The 21,222-nt window shown below is 46.6% G+C and overlaps 1 protein-coding gene across 2 annotated transcripts in view; it reads right to left on the bottom strand.

Moving 5' to 3' along the window:
- The window catches only part of CACNA1S (calcium voltage-gated channel subunit alpha1 S), a 2,360,423-nt gene that overhangs the window by 1,029,857 nt on the left and 1,309,344 nt on the right, over positions 1–21,222 (bottom strand). For both annotated transcript variants that reach the window (XM_075352638.1, XM_075352639.1), the window contains exons 22-23: positions 2,703–2,790; positions 2,486–2,593 (exon numbers count right to left, since the gene is read on the bottom strand). In XM_075352638.1, coding sequence (XP_075208753.1) covers positions 2,486–2,593; positions 2,703–2,790 — 196 coding nt within the window. The remainder of the gene's footprint in view (positions 1–2,485; positions 2,594–2,702; positions 2,791–21,222) is intronic.

The following is a 21,222-nucleotide window of genomic DNA, read 5'->3' as shown; positions in this document are numbered from 1 at the left end:
ACACATGGAGGCCTGGGGCGGCTGGCTGCATGATACATGGAGGTCTGGGGGGCTGGCTGCATGACACATGGAGGCCCTGGGTGGGGGCTGGCTGCATGACACACGGAGGCCCTGGGGGGATGGCTGCATGACACATGGAGGCCCTGGGGGGGCTGGCTGCATGACACAGAGGCCCTGCGGGGGTTGGCTGCATGATACCTGGGGGAACTGGCTGCCTGACACATGGAGGTCCTAGGGGGGCTGGCTGCATGACACCTGGGGGGTTGGCTGCATGACACATGGAGACCTGGGGGGGCTGGCTGCATGACACATGGAGGCCTGGGGCGGCTGGCTGCATGATACATAGAGGCCTGGGCAGCTGGCTGCATGACACACGGAAGCCCTGGGGGGCTGGCTGCATGACACATGGAGGCCCTGGGAGGGATGGCTGCATGACACATGGAGACCCTGGGGGGGCTGGCTGCATGACACATAGAGGCCCTTGGGGGGCTGGCTGCATGACACATAGAAGCCCTGGGGGGGGGGCTGGCTGCATGATACCTGGGGGGGCTGGCTGCCTGACACATGGAGGCCCTGGGGGGTTGGCTGCCTGACACATGGAGGCCCTGGGGGGGCTGGCTGCATGACACCTGGGGGGTTGGCTGCATGACACATGGAGGCCCTAGGGTGGCTGGCTGCATGACACATGGAGGCCTTAGGGGGGCTGGCTGCATGACACATGGAGGCCCTGGGGGGGGCTGGCTGCATGACACATGGAAGCCCTGGAGGGGCTGGCTTCATAACACATGGAAGCCTTGGGGGGCTGGCTTCATGATACATGGAGGTCTATGGGACTGCATAATAAACATGAAGGACACCTTATACATGGGCTATAGGGGTGTATTATACACGGAGGTCTATGGGGATCCATTATACAACATGAAGGACACCTTATGCATAAGTTAGGGGTGCATTATACATGGAGGAGTATGAGGCTATGGGGGTGCATTATAATATATGGAGGCTATCTTACACATGGACTATGGGGGTGCGTTATAAACATGGAGGACTATGTGGTGCAGTATAAAATATGGAGAACTATGGGGTGAATTATAATATATGGAGGACTATGGGAAATGCATTATAATACATGGAGGACTATGGGGGTGCATTCTAACATATTAAGGGTTATGTGGGACCCTTTATATTATATGGAAGGCTATGTGGGGGCCATTATTGTATTTGGAGAACTATATACGAGGGGAGGGGACAAAGATATAAGCATGGGATGGAAATGTTTTGTGCTGAGGGAAAAAGGCTTTTTTCCTCAGCACCCAGCTTTCCCATGTTCTGCTGTACATCTTCTCTCAGCACCCAGCTTTCCCATACTCTGTTATGGGAAAGCTGGGTGCTGAGGGAAAGATGTATGGCAGAGCATGGGAAAGCTGGGTGGCGAAGACAAGATGGATATCAGAACATAGGAAAGCTGGGTGCTGATAAAGGGATTTCAGATCATGGGAAACCTGGGTGCTGAGCGTAAAAGCCAAGTGTCAGTGTCATTATCCTGTACCCCGAGTGTCAGTGTCATTATCCTGTACCCTAAAGGGTGCTTTACATGCTGCAACATTGCTAACGATATATCGTCAAGGTCACGGTGTTTGTGACGCATATCCCCCTTGAAGGTGGGAGATTGTTCGGCGGCCACAGCGACGTCGCTGAACAGGTATGTGCGTGTGACGCTGCCGTAGCAATATTGTTCGTTACGGCAGCGATCACCACATGTCGCACGAACAATGGGGGCGGGTGCTATCGCTCGTGAGATCGCTAGCAATCGCTAGCGATGTCGCAGCGTGTAAAGCACCCTTAAGTGTCGGAGTACGTGGAGGGGGGGCCTCGGTCCAAATTTTGCACCAGGGCCCATCAAACTCTAGTTACGCCACTGAATGGGCCCTATGTGTTTTTCCATCAATAGAGCTGTGCTTGTTTTTTTTCTGCTTTTTATGACACTTTTGAGAGGCAGGATGAAAAACAAACAGAAAATATTACATTGCTTTTGGGTTTAATTTTTACAATATTTATAATGACATGATGATTTTACAACTTTAACCCCATCACTTCGCGGGCAATTTTCTGTTTTTCGATTTGATTTTTTGCTCCCCTTCCAAAAGCCATAACTTGTGAGCATGTGAGTCCGCATTAAAGACAGATACACGGCCGATGATGTAAATATACATCATTGGTCGTAAACGGGTTGAGACTTTCTTTTCAGCCTGTATACAACATTGCATGCGTTTATACAAGAGCTGAGCTCTTCTGCATAGTCTTATAAATGATTGATAATGATCCCAAGAGCCGGGCCCTCACCAATCTACAAAACATTTCAGGAACTTTTAATGAAAACTTAAAATGAAATGAAGAAAAACTATACCATACCATACCATACATAAAGAAACTATAAGCAATTAAAAAATATAAAAATAGAAGGTATTTTCTTAAAATCACCTACCTTGAACAACTGTACACCAATGCAGGAAAACATGAACTGTAGAAGTGTTGTTACCAGGACAATATTACCAATGGTTTTAATTGCTACAAATAAGCACTGGACTACATGCTGTTGAAAGGTAAAATAAAGAAATGTAAGTATAAATGCAGCTAGAAAAAAGAAATACTATGATGGAGAATATTAATCCTAAACAAAGTGACTACTGTATTTTTCCTACCTTTAAACCTTTAGCACGATTTATAGCTCGGAGAGGACGTAAAACTCTGAGTACCCTAAGAATCTTTACTACAGAAATAGCACTGGACCTTAGATTAAAAAGAAGAGTTAAAAGAAATAGTAAACATTCACAATTTGCTCTTAAACATACAACTATGTAAATAATTCCTACTTTATTACAAGATTTTCTGACAACATGTTTACTTGACTGACTTAACCGCTTTGGCACCATTCATTTTAAGTACAGGTATTCATAAATATAAATATATATATATATATATATATATATATATATATATATAGTGGAAACCAGAAGTTTTATATACACTACCTAAAAAGACACATATGCAGGTTTTTCTCAGGAGGTTGAAAAAATATGGATTTATTAATATTAAAAGGTAACACTATAATGGACACTACGCTTTATGGGAGCGAACTGTCCTCTTCCTCAGGTATCTTTGAAATGAATGGATTTTACCCCCATACACATCCAGATGGGTGTGGGGGGTTAATTGGGTAACTACACTAATAGATTATTTAAAAAATAAATAAATTAAAAAAAAAACTGGTTTGATTGCCCAAAAAACATATATAAGATAACCACATTGATTGAAACCATAGAAAACCTTTCCCGTCAATTAAGCCAATTTGCTGCAGTGTGCTGACGCCCCACCCCTGTAACCTCTGCATCAATGCTGGCACCACATCTATTTTGAAAAGAACCTCTGGCTATGACGCTGAGCATGTGAACCCAATATTTTTGGTACCATGACGAGGCCTGTTCTGAATAGAACCTGTTTTGTTAAACACTGTTCTGTAGCTCAGTTTCAGGGTGGTGGCAATCTTCTTATAGCCTAGGGCCTAGGCCATCTTCATGTGGAGCAACAATTCTTTTTTTCAAATCCTCAGTGAATTCTGTTCAATAAGGTGCTATGTTGAATTTCCAGTGACCAGAATGAGAGAGTGTGTGAGTGGTAACACTAAATGCTCCGGATTCACACCTGAGACCTTGTACACTAATGTGCCCCATGAGGGAAAATGGCTAATTAGACACAATTTGGCCATTTTCTCTTAGGGGTGTACTCAGGGCCGTATTTACCACTAGGCACTAGAGGGCACGTGCCTGGGGAGACACCTTCCAGGGGGCGGTGCCAAGACCGAAACAAATTTTTTTTTTTTTAATTTTTAAATCTTCCTCCCTTATCCAAAATCTTTATTAAATCTGGCGTCTTTTTGAAGGAGGGAGGGGGGCACCGCAGTAATTTATATTCATGTCTATCACCCGAATATAAATGAAGCTGTGAGAGCGCCGCCACTTCCGGGTCAGCGAAGCTCCAATCAGCTCCCTGGCCCGCCGTGCGGCCGTGCGCTCACTCTGCAGAGGTCAAAGCAGCATGAAGCAGCGCTGCGCAGAGGAGGACAGGAGATGGAGCCGCCACCAGGGATGGGAGATGGAGCAGCTGCCGAGGACGGTAGATGGAGCCGCCGCCGAAGACCGGACATTCAGCTTGGAGTAGGTAAATGCTTTATAGCCGAAGACAGCGCCAAACAGTCCGGGGGGGGGGCATGGAGGATGGGGGGATGGAGCATAATGTGGGGGAGCAACATGATGGATGGGGGGATGGAGCATGAAGTGGGTGCGCAGCATGGGGGATGGAGCATGATGGGGGTGCGCAGCGTGAGGGATGGAGCATGATGGGGTTGCGCAGCATGGGGGATGGAGCATGATGGGGGTGCGCAGCCTGGAGGATGCAGCAGAATGGGGGTGCACAACCTGGGGGATGGAGCAGGATGGGGGTGCGCAACATGGGGGATAGAGCAGGATGGAGGATGGAGCAGGATGGGGGTGCACAGCATGGGGGATGGAGCAGGATGAGGGTGTGCAGCATGGAGAATGGGGGGAAGGAAAATGAGGGTGGTGGACAGTATAGCGAATGGGGGTTGCAGTATGGAGAATGGGAGGCATGTGGGGATGCATGGTATGGAGAATGGGGAAGCATAGGGGGGCTCGGTATGGAGGGGTTTTGATATGGGGGCTCGGTATGGAGGGGGCTTGATATGGGGGGCGGCTTGGTATGGAGGGAGCTTGATATAGGGGGCTCGGTATGGAGGGGGCTTGATATGGGGGGATAGGTATGGAGGGGGCTTGATATGGAGAACAGAGAGCATGGGGGGACCTGGTATGGAAAGGGCCTGATATGGATAAGGGGCAGCATGAGGAGGGCTCAGTATGGAGGGGGCTTGATATGGAGGAGAGGGCCTGATATGGGGGGGCCCGGTATGGAGTGGGCTCGATATGGAGAAGTGGCAGCATGGGGGGGCTTGGTGTGGAGGGGGCTTGATATGGAGATGGGGCAGCATGGGGGGGCTCCATATAGAGGGGGCTTGATATGGGGGGCTCGGTATAGAGGGGCTTGATATGGAGAAGGGGCAGCATGGAGGGGGCTCGGTATGGAGGGGGCTTGATATTGGGGGGCTCGGTATGGAGGGGGCTTGGTATGGAGAAGGGGCACCATGGGGGGCGTGGTATGGAGGGGGCTTGATATTGCGAAGGGGCAGCATGGGGGCGTCAGTATGGAGGGGGCTTGATATTGAGAAGGGGCAACATGGGTGGGTCTCGGTATTAAGGGGGGCTCGGTATGGAGGGGGCTTGATATGGAGAAGAGGCAACATTGGGGGGCTCCAGATGGAGGGGGCTTGATATGGGGAGCTCGGTATGGAGGGGGCTTGATATGAAGAAGGGGCAGCATGGAGGGGGCTTGATATGGGGGGCTTGGTATGGAGAGGACTTGATATGGAGAAGGGGCAGCATAGGGGGGTTGATATGGAGAAGGGGCAGCATGGGGAGCGCTCAGTTAGGAGCCTGGGAGGGATTGGTATACAGAATGCGAAGCAGAAGGTTCATTATAGAGTGGGGACAGCATGAGGGGGGCAGTGAAGTGGGCGCTGCATGGAGAGGTGGGGACAGTGGAGGTCATAGTTCATAAATGAGGAAGGTCTGGAGAGTATAATTCAGTGGGGAGGACAGTGAGGGTTTTCATTTGAGGAGGCAGTGTAGTGGGAATGTTATAAGAGAATGTGGAGGCCGTATACTATAAGTGAGACGATGTGGGGTCATTTTTTGTGCTGTGAGCTCAGTGATGGGCAATTATTTATTCTTGGGCACAGCCTTGGGCTTACTTAGGGTGGTTACTGTGTCGCTCAGGGATAGGGGTACTCGGAACCGAGCCAAGGAGTCGCTTCTAGAGGTATCATGGTGGCGTGACCCGGTCTGTGATCCCAGGCTCCACAACAAAAGGAGAATATGTAAAGGGAAATTTGTAAGTTTATGATCCGCAATGCCACCCGTGGTGTGCAGTGAGGTAATGGGGCACCGCCGCTGCCGATCAGAGGATCCCAGGGGTGGTGGTGGGCAGCAAGATGGTGATTTTTCCTCCATGGGTAGGTTGTTGATGTCCCGGAACCCCGGTGTAATTGATTGGGAGTGACGTGTGCAGTCCACGACTTGGACCAGGTGGTGCAGGAGTACTCACAGTATAAGGCAATAACTGACACGAGTCAAGGAATTAACCAAGTTGCTGGTAACTGATGCCCGTGGATGCTGTGAGGATGGGCCCCTCACCCAGGGGTGTAATACAGGTGCTTTTCTCCTGCCTGCCTTTTCTCCTGCTTTTCTCCTGTCTGCTCCTTGCACGGGTCCAGACCAGGTCCCAACAGTCAGCACCGGCGGGCCACTACCCTGTCCCGGTCCACTTCGGGTTCCCCGCAAGCGGCTGGCCTATTCCTAAGGCCCTTACTGCCCCTCTCCCCAAGCTCCACACTGTAGCTCCTTCCAGAATCCACACCTCCTGCAGACTGCTGACTGTAACTGGAAACTCCCTATATAGTTCCCTCCCAGACACTTCAGACCTCTCTGCTCCGCCCACTGGTGTTGTGTGTAACTGTGTTGGAAACTCCCCAAGGGAGAGTGAGATCTGCACCAAAAAGATGAATGCAGACCTCTGTGATACCCTGGTTTTGTCAGGGCGGCACATTACTCTTTAGTAGAGCTGAGCGATGTTCGATTCGAACGGTTTGCCAATTTCAAATTCGATTGATTTTGGTCGCTGTTCGAGTCGTTCGATGAACTTGAACGATTTGCTTCAAGTTCGGCAGTTTGAGTTACCGTTTGATAACGGTTCAATCACCAATGGCGTGGCATTTCACAGTAAGGCTATGTGCGCACGTTGCATATCTGCATGCCTCCTGCGTCCCCAGCACAATTCCTCTCTCTTTCCTACTCACCGATCATGGGCGCGGCGCTGCACAGCTGTCACAAAGCTCCGGCGGCTTTTCCTCTTTTGAAAACGGCTGCTGCTCATTATTCAATCTGGTATTCCCTGCTTTCCCCGCCCACCGGCGCCCATGAATGGTTGCAGTCAGACCCGCCCCCACGATGAGTGACAGCTGTCTCACTGCAACTAATCACAGCCGCCGGCGGGCGGGTCTATATCGTGCAGTAAAATAAATAAATAATAATAAAAGAAAAACCTGTGGTTCCCCCAAATTTGATACCAGCCAGGATAAAGCCACACGGCTGAAGGCTGGTATTGTCAGGATGGGGAGCGCCACGTTAGGAGGAGCCCACCGCCCTAACAATATCACCCAGCAGCCGCTCGGAATTGCCGCATCCATTAGATGCGACAGTCCCGGGACTCTACCCTGCTCATCCCGAATTGCCCTGGTGCGGTGGCAATCGGGGCAATAAGGAGTTAATTATGACAGGCGTCTCCCCGAGATACCTTCCATGATTAACCTGTAAGTGAAAGTAAATAAACACACACAACGAAAAATCCTTTATTTGGAATAAAAGACAATAAAAACACCCTCATTTACCTCTATTAGTGATGAGCGAGTATGCTTGTCACTACTCGGTACTCGCACGAGTATCACTGTACTCGGGCTACTCGGCGGGTACCGAGTAATTTCGCGATACTCGTGATGTACTCGTTGTCTTCATCCCTGCATGTTGGCGCTCTTTTGAGAGCCAGCCCTCATGCAGGGATTAGCTGGCAGACCACTGCAATGCCACAGCCCTGTTAGTTGTGGAATTGCAGTGATTGGCCAGCCTTCACAGCGTGACCGAGCCTTTATACCGGCGGGCGTGCTGTGCTCTGCACACAGCCATGTCGTATTCCCTGCTTTCCCCACCCACAGGTGCCTATGATTGGTTGCAGTGAGACACACCCCCACGCTGAGTGACAGGTGTCTCACTGCACCCAATCACAGCAGCCGGTGGGCGTGTGTATACTGTGCAGTGAAATAAATAATTATGGGTACTTTCACACTTGAGTTGTTTTCCTTCCGTCACAATCTGCCCTTTTGGAAAACAGCGGAATCTGTTAACGGATTCCGCTGTTTCCCATAGACTTGTATGGATGACGGATTGTGCCAAAAGGACCTCCGTTGCTTTCGCTGGGCGACGCTCCGTTGCTTCCGCCCAGCGGGAGGAACGCAGCATGTAACTTTTTTTGAGCAGCGGAATCCTTAGGATTTCACTGCGCATGCTCTCTCTGGCTCCCTGGACCCGTAACCAAGATAAATATTGAGTAACCAAGGAAAGTGCTTTACCCAATATTTACCCTGGCCACGTGTACAGGGAGCCCGACACTTCCCCGCTCGGGTCTGCCCCCTCCCGCACTCCACTCCGCATGTATATATATATATATATATATATATATATATATATATATACACACGCACACACACGCACACACACACTCACCTGTCCTCAGCGCCATGGCCCCGCTCGGCTCCACCCACTCCGCACTCCTCCCCCCGCACAAATTCTCGGCGGCCGAGCGATCAGCTGATCACCCGGCGCTGGAAGCGATCAGCTGATCACCCGGCGCGATCAGCTGATCACCCGGCTGCAGGGAGCGATCAGCTGATCACCCGCCTGCAGGGAGCGATCAGCTGATCACCCGGTGGCCGGCTTCTGGGAGCGATCAGCTGATCGTTCACAATAGTCTGCCGCCGGTAAAACTGTAAAAAAATAAATAAATAAAAAAAAATAAATAAATAATTAAAAAAAACGGCGTGCGGTCCCCCTAATTTTAATACCAGCCAGATAAAGCCAGACGGCTGAAGGCTGGTATTCTCAGGATGGGGAGCTCCACGTTATGGGGAGCCCCCCAGCCTAACAATATCAGTCAGCAGCCGCCCAGAATTGACGCATACATTAGATGCGACAGTTCTGGGACTGTACCCAGCTCTTCCCGATTTGCCCTGGTGCGTTGGCAAATCGGGGTAATAAGGAGTTAATGGCAGCCCATAGCTGCCACTAAATCCTAGATTAATCATGTCAGGCGTCTCCCGAGATACCTTCCATGATTAATCTGTAAATTACAGTAAATAAACACACACACACGAAAAAATCCTTTATTAGAAATAAAAAACACAAACCAATTCCCTCGTAACCAATTTAATAAGCCCCAAAAAGCCCTCCATGTCCGGCGTAATCCACGGACCTCCAGCGTCGCTTCCAGCTCAGCTGCATGGAGGTGACAGGAGCTGCAGCAGACACCGCCGCTCCTGTCAGCTTCACACAGCAACTGAGGTGAGTTATTTCACTGCACAGTATAGACCCGCCCACCGGCTGCTGTGATTGGGTGCAGTGAGACACCTGTCACTCAGCGTGGGGGCGTGTCTCACTGCAACCAATCATAGGCACTGAAAAGCAGGAAAGCAGGGAATACGAGATTGTTTAATGAGCGGCCGGCTTTTTCAAAAGAGGAAAAGCCGCCGGAGTTTAGTGAACAGCTGTGCAGCGCCGTGGCAGTGATCGGGAAACGGTAAGTGTGAGAGAGGGGGGAGACTGACCGGCAGACTGTGAGAGGGGGACAGACAAGACAGAGAGAGACTGACCAACGGACTGAGGGAGATAGACTGAACAAAAAAAAAATGACCGACATCGCTAGTAAAAAGCACAAAACGTGCGTTTTGGACATCGGAGTGCCACACAATGTTTTTACGTAAAATCTTTCATGTAATAATCTCAAAAAGTAACATACACCAGCTCTATCTCACTATTGGGTATGTGCCCTTAACATTTCCGCCATGAAAATTCATTTTGGTGTCATTTTGGAAGGTTTTCTGGTGAGTCCGTAAAAATGGCATAAACCTCGGACAAAATTGTTTACAGCTGTGACTTTTGAGTGATAAATGCTTCAAGGGGTCTTCCCCATGCTGTTGCCATGTCATTTGAGCACTCGTCTGAGACTTTTGTGACATTTTTAGGGTTTCTACATGCTGCCGGGGGTCATTTCAGAAAAATACTCGGGTCTCCCATAGGATAACATTGGGCTCGGTGCTCGGGCCGAGTACACAATTATCTTGGGATGCTCGGCCCGAGCCTCGAGCACCCGAGCTTTTTGGTACTCGCTCATCACTACTCTTTATTAATCCCCAAACAAAAATCGAGGTCCGAAGTACTCCACACAACGCTTTCAGCTCTGCTACATGAAGTTGACAGGGAGTGCCGTAGCACTCTGTGTTAGATCCACGTAGCAACTGACGTGAGCCGCGCTGTCACCGGAGACTTCACTCAGGTAGTGCCTGCGTGTGATCTCTCTCTGCAATACAGAGGTCAAGATTACCAAATCTTCCTATGCTTTTCATTAAAGGCAGTGGCTCAATGGGTAGAGCTGCCGTCTAAGGAGAATTACTTCACGAGTTTGAGTCCCGGCCGTCCCAGTAAAGAAATGAATTTAATTTATTATTAGTTATAATTATTATTTATTTATAATTATAATTTAATTTTATTATGCACTGAAAGGAGGAGCCGGACATCGGCTGTGAGCCGCGGGACACACCTCTAAAATCGGAGCAGTTCACGGAATGAGGCTGCATTGCTCTTGTGAAGGCCTAGGCTATGAATCGTTTGTCCGGTATAATAATATTATAACATAATAAGATTAATCTGTATTTTGAATGTTTTATGTATTGCTTTCTACATATATCTGACTGAAATGTTGCAAGGATTGTATATGTAAACAAACTATGCTTAGGGCTAAGTAATGAGTTTGTAGTCTCATAAATAAGTAAACTGACATTCTTCAATAGAACAGGTTCTTGGAAAACCGGTTAGACTCATGATTAAGCAATATTCTTGAGTAGAGTCTCGTCTGTTCCCAGACACACCTAAATGACTTAAAGGAATGTTGTTTTACAGGACTGTCCAAAAAGCTGTATAAAATGTTATGATTTGTGAATACACGGGCAGAAGACCTCCACTTCTCCCAAATAGAGACACGTTTCTCTGTGTGGTAATTTTCCTGATTCATATACATCTGTGCAGTTCAGATTTTAAATCCAATTCCGTGACCCTGAGAGAGACCCAGAGGTCTCCCCCAACAGTTTGGCGCCCAAATCGTGGGAGTAAGATGGCAGCAGTTGGATATAGCTGGTTAGACTGACCCGATCCGTAGTTTGAGGATACGGGGGGATACCTGTTATCTGAAGATAGGGATTAGGACAATAAATTGGTACCGCTGACCAAGTCCGGAGGGCGGGACATTCTTGTATGTGACATTTTTGTATGTCCTCCTCCTTTCACGGGACACCTTTGCTTTTACTTAGCTGAGGGAGCTAGAGTAAGAGTGGAATGCCCAGTGCCGGCTGGACTGTAGCATCCACCATATAGTCTTGAATTAGTGTAATCCAACTGCCATCAAGACAGCAACAATGTTTAGGTGGAGAAAAAGAAAGTTGAGAAATCGGAAGGTTCGCAGAATGTTACAGAATTAGTGACAGACAGAGAGGAAAAGAAAGTTGTGCACCATGCCTTAGAGATGTTTAAGGTGTTAGGTATGCCTCAGAGCGGACGGTTACAGCCATCACAATGGAATGTGGCGCTGAAGGGAAAGAAAGCGAAGTTGAAAGAAAGGATTGTGGGAAAATGCACAGGTGTTTGGTAAAGTGTAGCACAGATGTTGCAGTCAGAAGGATATGTTGAAATAGAAAAAGAAGGTGCAGGAGACAGGAGTGTATGTTAACCCAGCTAATTCAAATTTACATCATGCTGGGGGACTGGCCTGGCAAATGGTTTTACAAGATGGTCAGACGATTCAGGAAGAATCAGAAGAATATGTTGGACAGCCTGGTGAGAATAGAGAGTTTACAAGTACAAAATTTGTTACTTTGAATCCCTGAAGTGTCGACCCCTTATTGTACAAATAAGTGAAAATTTTGAACAATTGGTGTTTTAAGAGTCCGGCAGCATTATATCTTAAAATAGAATAGTGGCAGGTAAATACATATCTTTGTACCGTGTTAGCTAATCTAAAAATCTTAAAAGACTTACGCCAACAATGTTGGAAGGCATTATATCCATTTGTAAAGTATTAAAATAAGAGAAAAAAAACAAAAAGAAGAAGGCTTGTTTGGTTTTCATTTCAGGAATACAGGTTTTTTGAGTTTTACAGGGGAGATAGTCCTATCTTAAAAAAAAAAAAAAATTAGACTTTCCCTACTTTTAGCATTTCATTGTAAATTATATTGGAAAAAGTAATCGACAATTGTATTTTATTTTACTGATTCTATCTAAACAGAATAAGTTGAATTGTAGACATGTTTAGATTTATTGGTAGAAATTGGAGCATAGAGGTCAGGCTGTGTACAATTAGTTAATTATTATAATCTTTATTAATGATCTAATTTATTAATAATTATAATAATTTGGTTTACGGTTTGTGGATGATTTATGGCATTCTGTGTTTGATATATAATGTATTGAATAATCTGTTTTCTTTTTATAGAAAGCTTGTAATGCAGATTTCTGTGGTTCAAGCAAAGGTTGAAAAGTCATTGAAATCCTTTTTCATTATAAGGCTACACATAACATATTTATGGTGTTCCAGGTTAGGTACGATCTATACAATGGGACTTTTGTGCCTAAATGTAGAACTGCGGTGACACACACTTTTTGAATCTAACTATGCTTTGGATAATGGATTCAAAAAGGGGGGAAAGATGATGTGGAATGTCACACCTATTTTTAAGTTTTAATTTGTTAATCGATTGAGTATGCCTATTAAGTTTTCTTTATATTTTTATCTGTAAGGAGGATACAGCAGACATACATATAGGGGCGGACTGGGGTGTCTGGGGCCCACCAGGGGAATTGACTCCAGGGGCCCACCCTACAGATAAATATAAACACCCATTAGCGTTATCCCCATTATTGTGTTGCTTTGACTGTATACACAGGCAGCTCCTGCACATCTATATTGTGCACCATATCTGGGATGTACAATTAGAGTAGTTTGCAGTAATGGGGTCTTTGGTGAAAACAAGTTATCACCGATCAACAGGTTCGGTTGGTGATAACTTATTGATCGGTAGAACCAGACCAGTGAAAACCACACCGATCGGAAGATTGGGGAACTTTTTGCAGCAGCAGGTGGGGTATGTGACCGGAGCTCCATTCATCCTCTGTGGAGCAGCCAGAAAATAACAAGCGCAGCGCTCGCAGCCACTGAGGGAATGAATGGGTCAGTGGTCGAGTCGGACACGAGCTCCAGTGTAATGAGGGATAAAAGTTGCACGATCGGTGCAGGTCCCAGCAATCGGTCAACACAAATGAATAAGTTATCACTTATCCTTAGGCCACGTTCACACGTTCAGTATTTGGTCAGTGTCTTACATCAGTATTTGTAGCCAAATCCAGGGGTGGATGATAAATACAGAAGTGGTGCTCGTGCTTCTATTACACTTTTTCTCTGATTTTACCGCTCCTGGTTTTGGCTTCAATACTGAGGTAAAAAGCTCACTGAATACTCAGTGTATGAACGTGGCCTTAGTAAAGGTGATTACTTGTTTTCACTGGAGAACCTCTGTAAGTGCATATTTACTACAGTGTAATAGTCACAGGACAGGGAGGGGTTAAATATTTAAGTATTTAATTTCTACTGGAAATAATCTCCCCCTTATAGAGAGAAAAAGTGACCTCCATACACAACAAAATCCACTATACCAAAACCAATAATACCATATACAAGGGGGAAATACCACCATATAGTGACCGAATACAACCCATACAAGGGATAAATACCGCCACACAGTGATCAGACAACATATTACCACCAAACAGTGACCAAATACAGCCACATACAAGGGAGAAATACCACCACACCGTGACCAGACCACATATTACCACCAAACAGTGACCAAATACAGCCACATTCAAGGGAGAAATACCACCACACTGTGATCAGACCACAAAGTGACCGAATAATACCACATACAAGGGAGAAATACCGCGACACTATGACCAGATAACATACTACCAACACATAGTGATCAAAAACAACCACATACCAGAGAGTAATACCACCACATCATAATTAGACCACACAGTAACCGAATATTACCACATACAAGGGAGAAATACCACAACACTATAACCACATCACATAATGACCGACTATAACTACATACAAAAAAGTAATACCGCCACACCATAATCAGACCACATAGTGACCGAATACAACCACATACAAGGGAAAAATACCATGACACTATTACCACACCAAATAATGACCAAATAATACCACACACGAGACAAATATTAGTACAACATGACCAGACGACATATTACTACCACACAAGGACATATAATAATGATCATGATTAAAAACTACAATGCTATTAACACTAATATTATCATCAGTGCCATAATGCACATGAGCTCTGTATATAGTGAATAGGTAATACAGTGATCATCAGTGACATTATACACAGGATATACTCCGTATACAGTGTACAGTACAGTGTGTGTTCATGTAATACACTGACTTACCAGTGACGTCTCTAGCTGACTTTATTCATCTTCACATTTTTTCTTCATCCGGTGCTGACCGCCATCACTTCTTCCTGCCATGACGCGACTCTTCAGAAAATAACAGTCACCTATAGCCGATCACTCCCAGAGCATATTCCTCACTATTTCCCCAATTTCTACACCACGTCAGACTCTTGTTCCCCCATTGGAGACAATATCCTCAAAATTAACTTATATTTCATCAGTAATAATGTTCCCTAATTTGCTCCTACAGTAATTATGCCCCAAGTGCCACCATAAACCAGTCATGTATGTCCCTCATTCTGGCCCCATATAGTAATTATGTCCCTCATCCTGGCCCATTTTATATAATAATGTCTGGGGAAACAAGTGGAATGAGAAGGGGTTTTTAATTGCTTCCTGCACAAAATATCCACCACACACACTGCTCCTCTCAAAAATAGCTCCACAAAGTGCCCCTTTCCAAAATGTCCCCCAAAAAATTGCTCTTTCTATAATATCTCCCCCAACTACATCCCTGTATAAATTCCCCCCTCCTCATTATACTATGCTGCCTTCCACAATCTTTGATGCCTCATAATATCTCCAATTGCCCTATGATGTCCCAATTTCTTTCATATTGTCCCCACTGACCTATAATGCCCCAATTTGCTTCATAATGGCCCCTATTACCCTATAATGTCCCCCATTACCCTATAATGTCCCCCACTGCCTTATAATGTCCCCCACAGCCTTATAATGTCCTTCCACCGCCCTATAATGTCCTTCCACTGCCCTATAATGTCCCCCCCTGCCCTATAATGTCCTTCCACTGCCCTATAATGTCCCCCACTGCCCTATAATGTCCTCCACTGCCCTATAATGTCCCCCACTGCCTCATAATGTCCCCCACTGCCTTATAATGTCCCCCACTGCCCTATAATGTCCCCCACTGCCCTATTATGTTCCCCACTGCACTATTATGTTCCACACTGCCCTATTGTGTTCCTCACTGCCCTATTATGTCCCCCACTGCCTTATAGTGTCCGCCACTGCCCTATAATGTCCCCCACTGCTCTATAATGTCCCCCACTGCTCTATAATGTCCCCCACTGCCCTATAATGTCCCCCACTGCCCTATAATGTCCCCCACTGCCCTATAATGTCCCCCACTGCCTTATAGTGTCCCTCACTGCCTTATAGTGTTTCCCACTGCCCTATTATGTCCCCCACTGCCCTATTATGTCCCCCACTGCCCTATTATATCCCCCACTGCCCTATTATGTCCCCCACTGCCCTATTATGTCCCCCACTGCCCTATTATTTCCCCCACTGCCCAATTATGTCCCCCACTGCCTTATAGTATCCCCCACTGTTCTATAATGTTTCCCACTGCCCTACAGTATCCCCACTGACCTATAGTGTCCCCACTGCCCTATTATGTTCCTCACTGCCCTATTATGTTCCCCACTGCATTATAATGTCCCCTCTGCACTAAAATGTCCCCCACTGCCCTATTATGTTCCCCACTGCCCTATTATGTTCCCCACTGCCCTATTATGTCCACCACTGACCCATAATATGCTCCATAAAGTCCCCCACCGCTTCTTAATGCCCCTTGTAAAATAACACTGCTTCTCCCCCACCCGCAGGCCCTCATATAAAAGTACATCTTCAGCTCCTTTGGAGTGCTTACCTGTGCCTGCGCGTCCTCCTCTTCATTCCTGCAGCTGCGGCCCCGGTGATGATGATGTTGGTGCAGGACTGAGGCGCGCTCCTCTGCAGCCCCGGCGATGATGGTACATCGCGGTGCGGGGCTGAGCAGCGCTGCTCTGCCTCCTGTCACCGGCCGCACTGTACAAATGTATGCGCACCTGAAAGACGCGCATACATCTGAATACCGGCGCGGTTGGTGCAGGTCTGGGGACTCCCGCAGTGCAGCTCTAGGACCTTTGGTGAGTCACATGACACATGTGATGTCACTAAATGTCCTGCAACTGCGAAAACTTCAGTGATCATACAGAACTTGTACGATCACTGAAGTTTACGATTGAAAGGCTGGGTGCTGGGGCCCACTCAGACCTGTGATGCCCTGTGGCCTGGGAGCTGCCTCAGGCCACCATACTGGGGGGGCAGCTGCACTACAGGCCCCCAGCAGCAGGACAGATGGGATGGTAGAGGCGGCTGGAGCACTGTCTGGGGACCCCTGGCCTGGGGCTGGCCCCAAGCAGGTGACTGGTAAGGTAAAGAGCACCCCCAGCACCCCCCGGGCCCCTGCTCGCTCCCCTGGGCCCCGCACCCCCCCCCCTGGGGCCCCTGTTCACTCCCCTGGGCCCCCGCTCGCTCCCCTGGGCCCCCACGTCCCTACTGGGGCCCCTGCTTGTCCCCCTGGGCCCCCGCCTTCTACACTCACGTGCTGCTGCTCTTGCAGCCTGGCCTGGGGCGACGCCGAGTCCGTCCTCCACAGCGCAATGCTGCCAGCACCTGCATAGGAAGGAATCAGTCATCGCTCTGAGACTGCCTCCTCCTGCAGTGTCACTGCGCAGATGAGTCAGAGCGGCACTGACATTGACAGCAGGCAGAGCAGAAAGATCGCTCTCCTTGCTTGCAGCTGGAGAGGGAATGGGATTGTCACTAATCATATCGGCACATTGCCGATATGATTAGCGAAATTACCGGCCGGGGGGCCTCTCTCACATATCCATAGGGGCCCAGGGGGAGTAGGGGGGCAGGGCCTAGGGGGCGTGGCTATCAATAGCAGGGGCCCACCGGGGGTTTTCCCGACCTCCTGGTGGGCCAGTCCGCCCCTATATCTCATGATTGCTCTGCTGTAACAAGAATTGTCAGGTTTTGAACATGTCTCATATGAGCCCATTGTTAATGCAGATTTTAAGTTTTTTCGTAGATGGATCCAGATACCAAGATGCTGGTTGATTCTACACTGAATATGCTGAGGTTACGCAACATGAGGTAATAAAAACCGAACCACTCGCTCCTCTCCCATCGGAATAGGAGAACGAAATGAAGATTTGCAATTGCTGTGGTTCGTAGAGCGGAAAGGGGTAAAATAGTCAAATGTGGATATAGGCAGCAGATCTTTTCTAGTGTAATGTGATAAACCTATAAGGCCGTAGAGTGTGTATGAGCCCAGGTGGAGGCTCTCCTGTTATCAAAAGAGCCGGTGACTGATGGAGCCAGAGGAAATGCTCGCACAGGTGCAGACAACTAGAGATGAGCGAACTGACAGTGGTTCAGCTCGAGTTCGGTTCGTCGAACGAAGGTCTCGTTCGAGTTCAGTTCAGCGAATGTTCGACGAACCGAACTCAAACCAATAGGATATAATGGGAGGCAATCACAAACACATAAAAACGCATTATAAATGTACACATACAGTAAATAAACATTGCCATAACACTTACCGGTCCCCGTGATCCCTCCTGCACTCTGTCTCTTGCCGCTATTCCATCCGATGATCGCTGAATCCTCCTGGTGACCAGCACTGCCAGCAGTGATGCAGGACCTATCGTGATGTCAAAATAGCCATGTGACCAGTCACGTGGCTATTATCTCATTGGCCACAGACTGGTCACATGACTATGACGCGTCATGTAGGACCTGTCATTGCACTCTCCGGTACACGGTGCACATTTGTGTATCGCCGTGTACCGGCGACATACTCTAGCACACGGTCGACTCCCTGTTCCGTTAGGGACCGGCTGACACAGCCGGTCATTAACGAAGATCACCGTTGCCATAGCAACGCAGTTAGCCGTGACGTCACCGCTAACCGCGGCTCCGGGAATCACATGATCGGAGCCCTGTTGCTATGGTAACGCATCTGTCACCGCCAGCAGCACTGATCTCTTATGGAGTGAAGGCTGCACGCTGCTTCCCGTGCAGCCTTCACGCAGTAAAGGCTGCACGGGAAGCAGCGTCTTCCCCCATGCAGCAGTGATGGAGCAGAGCTGCATTTGTTGAACGAGAAAGACAGAAGAGCATGGATCGTGGAGGGCTGACAGGGGGTAATAAAGATGGAGTCTCTAATGTGTCTGTGTATTTATTTCTATTAAAGTATTTTTTCTCTGTGTGGTGTTTTTTTTTAACCCTTTATTGGAGATTCTTAATGGCCAGGTCAAACGTGCCTGACATTAAGAATCTCTGGCTTAATACTGGCTAGTAAAACAAAGCCAGTATTAACTCATGATTACCCAACAAGCCACCCGGCTCCAGGGCCGTTGGAAGAGTTGGATACAGCGCCAGATGATGGCGCTTCTATGAGAGCGCCATTTTCTGGGGCGGCTGCGGACTGCAATTCGCAGCAGTGGCACCCAGAAACCTCGGGCTAACCTGTGCTGTGGATTCCAATCCCCAGCTGCCTAGTTGTACCTGGCTGGACACAAAAATGGGGCGAAGCCCACGTCATTTGTTTTTTAATTATTTCATGAAATAAGGGAAATAATTAAAAAAAACGGGCTTCCCTATATTTTTGGTTCCCAGCCGGGTACAAATAGGCAACTGGGGGTTGGAGGCAGCCCGTGGCTGCCTGCTGTACCTGGCTAGCATACAAAAATATGGCGAAGCCCACGTAATTTTTTTGGTGGGCAAAAAACTTCTGCATACAGTCCTGGATGTAGAAAGAGGTTTTTTGCCCAGCTCACCTGTGTGATGGAAGCCAGTAATCCTGGGCTGTGCACGGAGAAGAGGTTTGGAGAGCCAGTCCATGTGCATTGAAATTGGTTGAAGGATTTCACCAGCACAAAACTCCAGGCATTTTGTTCTTTAAAATAAAAATTCCTTTATTTTCTTATCATTAAAAAGTCCATGCTATGGTGGTCAAGCCCATGTCAGAGAGGACGCGTTTCGAACATCCAGTTCTTATTCAGTCTCTAAACCATCTAGTCACAGAACTGTTTAAAAAGGGCTGAACCCAAACATGTAATCAAATGCAAGGAGAGAGCAAGACAATTACAAAAACATTAACCCCTTGAGTTATATCACTCCATATAATGCTTATAACACTTATATATATACAAAGTTTTTTTAGCCAGATTAATATGCAAACATCAATTCATTTCTTTTATTTAAACCTTTCGGAAATCTTGTGCCCATTAAAAACATCCATTTTATTTCTCTCTGAAAGAGGATATCTTTCAAATTTCCATCCCTTCTAGGTAGTTGAATTTTTTCAATGGCATTGACTTTCATGCCTGTTAAATTACCTGCATGTGCGTCGCGAAAATGTTGAGACGCTCCTGATAATTTTCTGGTGGTGGCATTATTAACATCATAAATGTGTTCAGATATCCTCTTTCTGAGAGAACGACAAGTGCTGCCTATATATTGTAACTGGCAAATAGTACACGATATTAAATAAACCACATGGTCTGAACTGCAGTTTATGAGTGACATTATTTTATACGTTTTTTTATCTGTAAATGAAGAAAATTCCTTCACATTTGACATATAACCGCATAGTCCACACGATCTGTGGCCACATTTGAAAGAGCCTGTGCTGGGTAACCAATTGCCAGTGTTTTTTTCTTTTTTAGTGGAACCGCACCTATTCATATGATCACTAGGTGATAACATGGATCCCAATGTAATGTTCCTTTTTGAAACAAATTTAACTCCATTTTTTAAGATTTTGTGTAATGTGTCATCTGTAGATAAAATGGGTAAATATTTTTTAATAATTTTAATTACATCATAATAATTTTTACTGTATGTTGTTGAAATGTTGTTATGAAATCCTCAATTTTTTTGTTTGGATTTTGCCATACAATAAGTACATCATCTATAAATCTCAGATATAATGCTATATCCACTAAAAAAGAAAAAAACACTGGCAATTGGTTACCCAGCACAGGCTCTTTCAAATGTGGCCACAGATCGTGTGGACTATGCGGTTATATGTCAAATGTGAAGGAATTTTCTTCATTTACAGATAAAAAAACGTATAAAATAATGTCACTCATAAACTGCAGTTCAGACCATGTGGTTTATTTAATATCGTGTACTATTTGCCAGTTACAATATATAGGCAGCACTTGTCGTTCTCTCAGAAAGAGGATATCTGAACACATTTATGATGTTAATAATGCCACCACCAGAAAATTATCAGGAGCGTCTCAACATTTTCGCGACGCACATGCAGGTAATTTAACAGGCATGAAAGTCAATGCCATTGAAAAAATTCAACTACCTAGAAGGGGTGGAAATTTGAAAGATATCCTCTTTCAGAGAGAAATAAAATTGATGTTTTTAATGGGCACAAGATTTCCGAAAGGTTTAAATAAAAGAAATGAATTGATGTTTGCATATTAATCTGGCTAAAAAAACTTTGTATATATATAAGTGTTATAAGCATTATATGGAGTGATATAACTCAAGGGGTTAATGTTTTTGTAATTGTCTTGCTCTCTCCTTGCATTTGATTACATGTTTGGGTTCAGCCCTTTTTAAACAGTTCTGTGACTAGATGGTTTAGAGACTGAATAAGAACTGGATGTTCGAAACGCGTCCTCTCTGACATGGGCTTGACCACCATAGCATGGACTTTTTAATGATAAGAAAATAAAGGAATTTTTATTTTAAAGAACAAAATGCCTGGAGTTTTGTGCTGGTGAAATCCTTCAACCAATTTCAATGCACATGGACTGGCTCTCCAAACCTCTTCTCCGTGCACAGCCCAGGATTACTG

This window comes from Anomaloglossus baeobatrachus, chromosome 1 (genome assembly GCF_048569485.1).
Source record: "Anomaloglossus baeobatrachus isolate aAnoBae1 chromosome 1, aAnoBae1.hap1, whole genome shotgun sequence".
NCBI classification, from domain to species: Eukaryota; Metazoa; Chordata; class Amphibia; order Anura; family Aromobatidae; genus Anomaloglossus; species Anomaloglossus baeobatrachus.
Note: the sequence above shows the minus strand (reverse complement) of the source record. Positions and strands in the feature narration are given on the sequence as shown.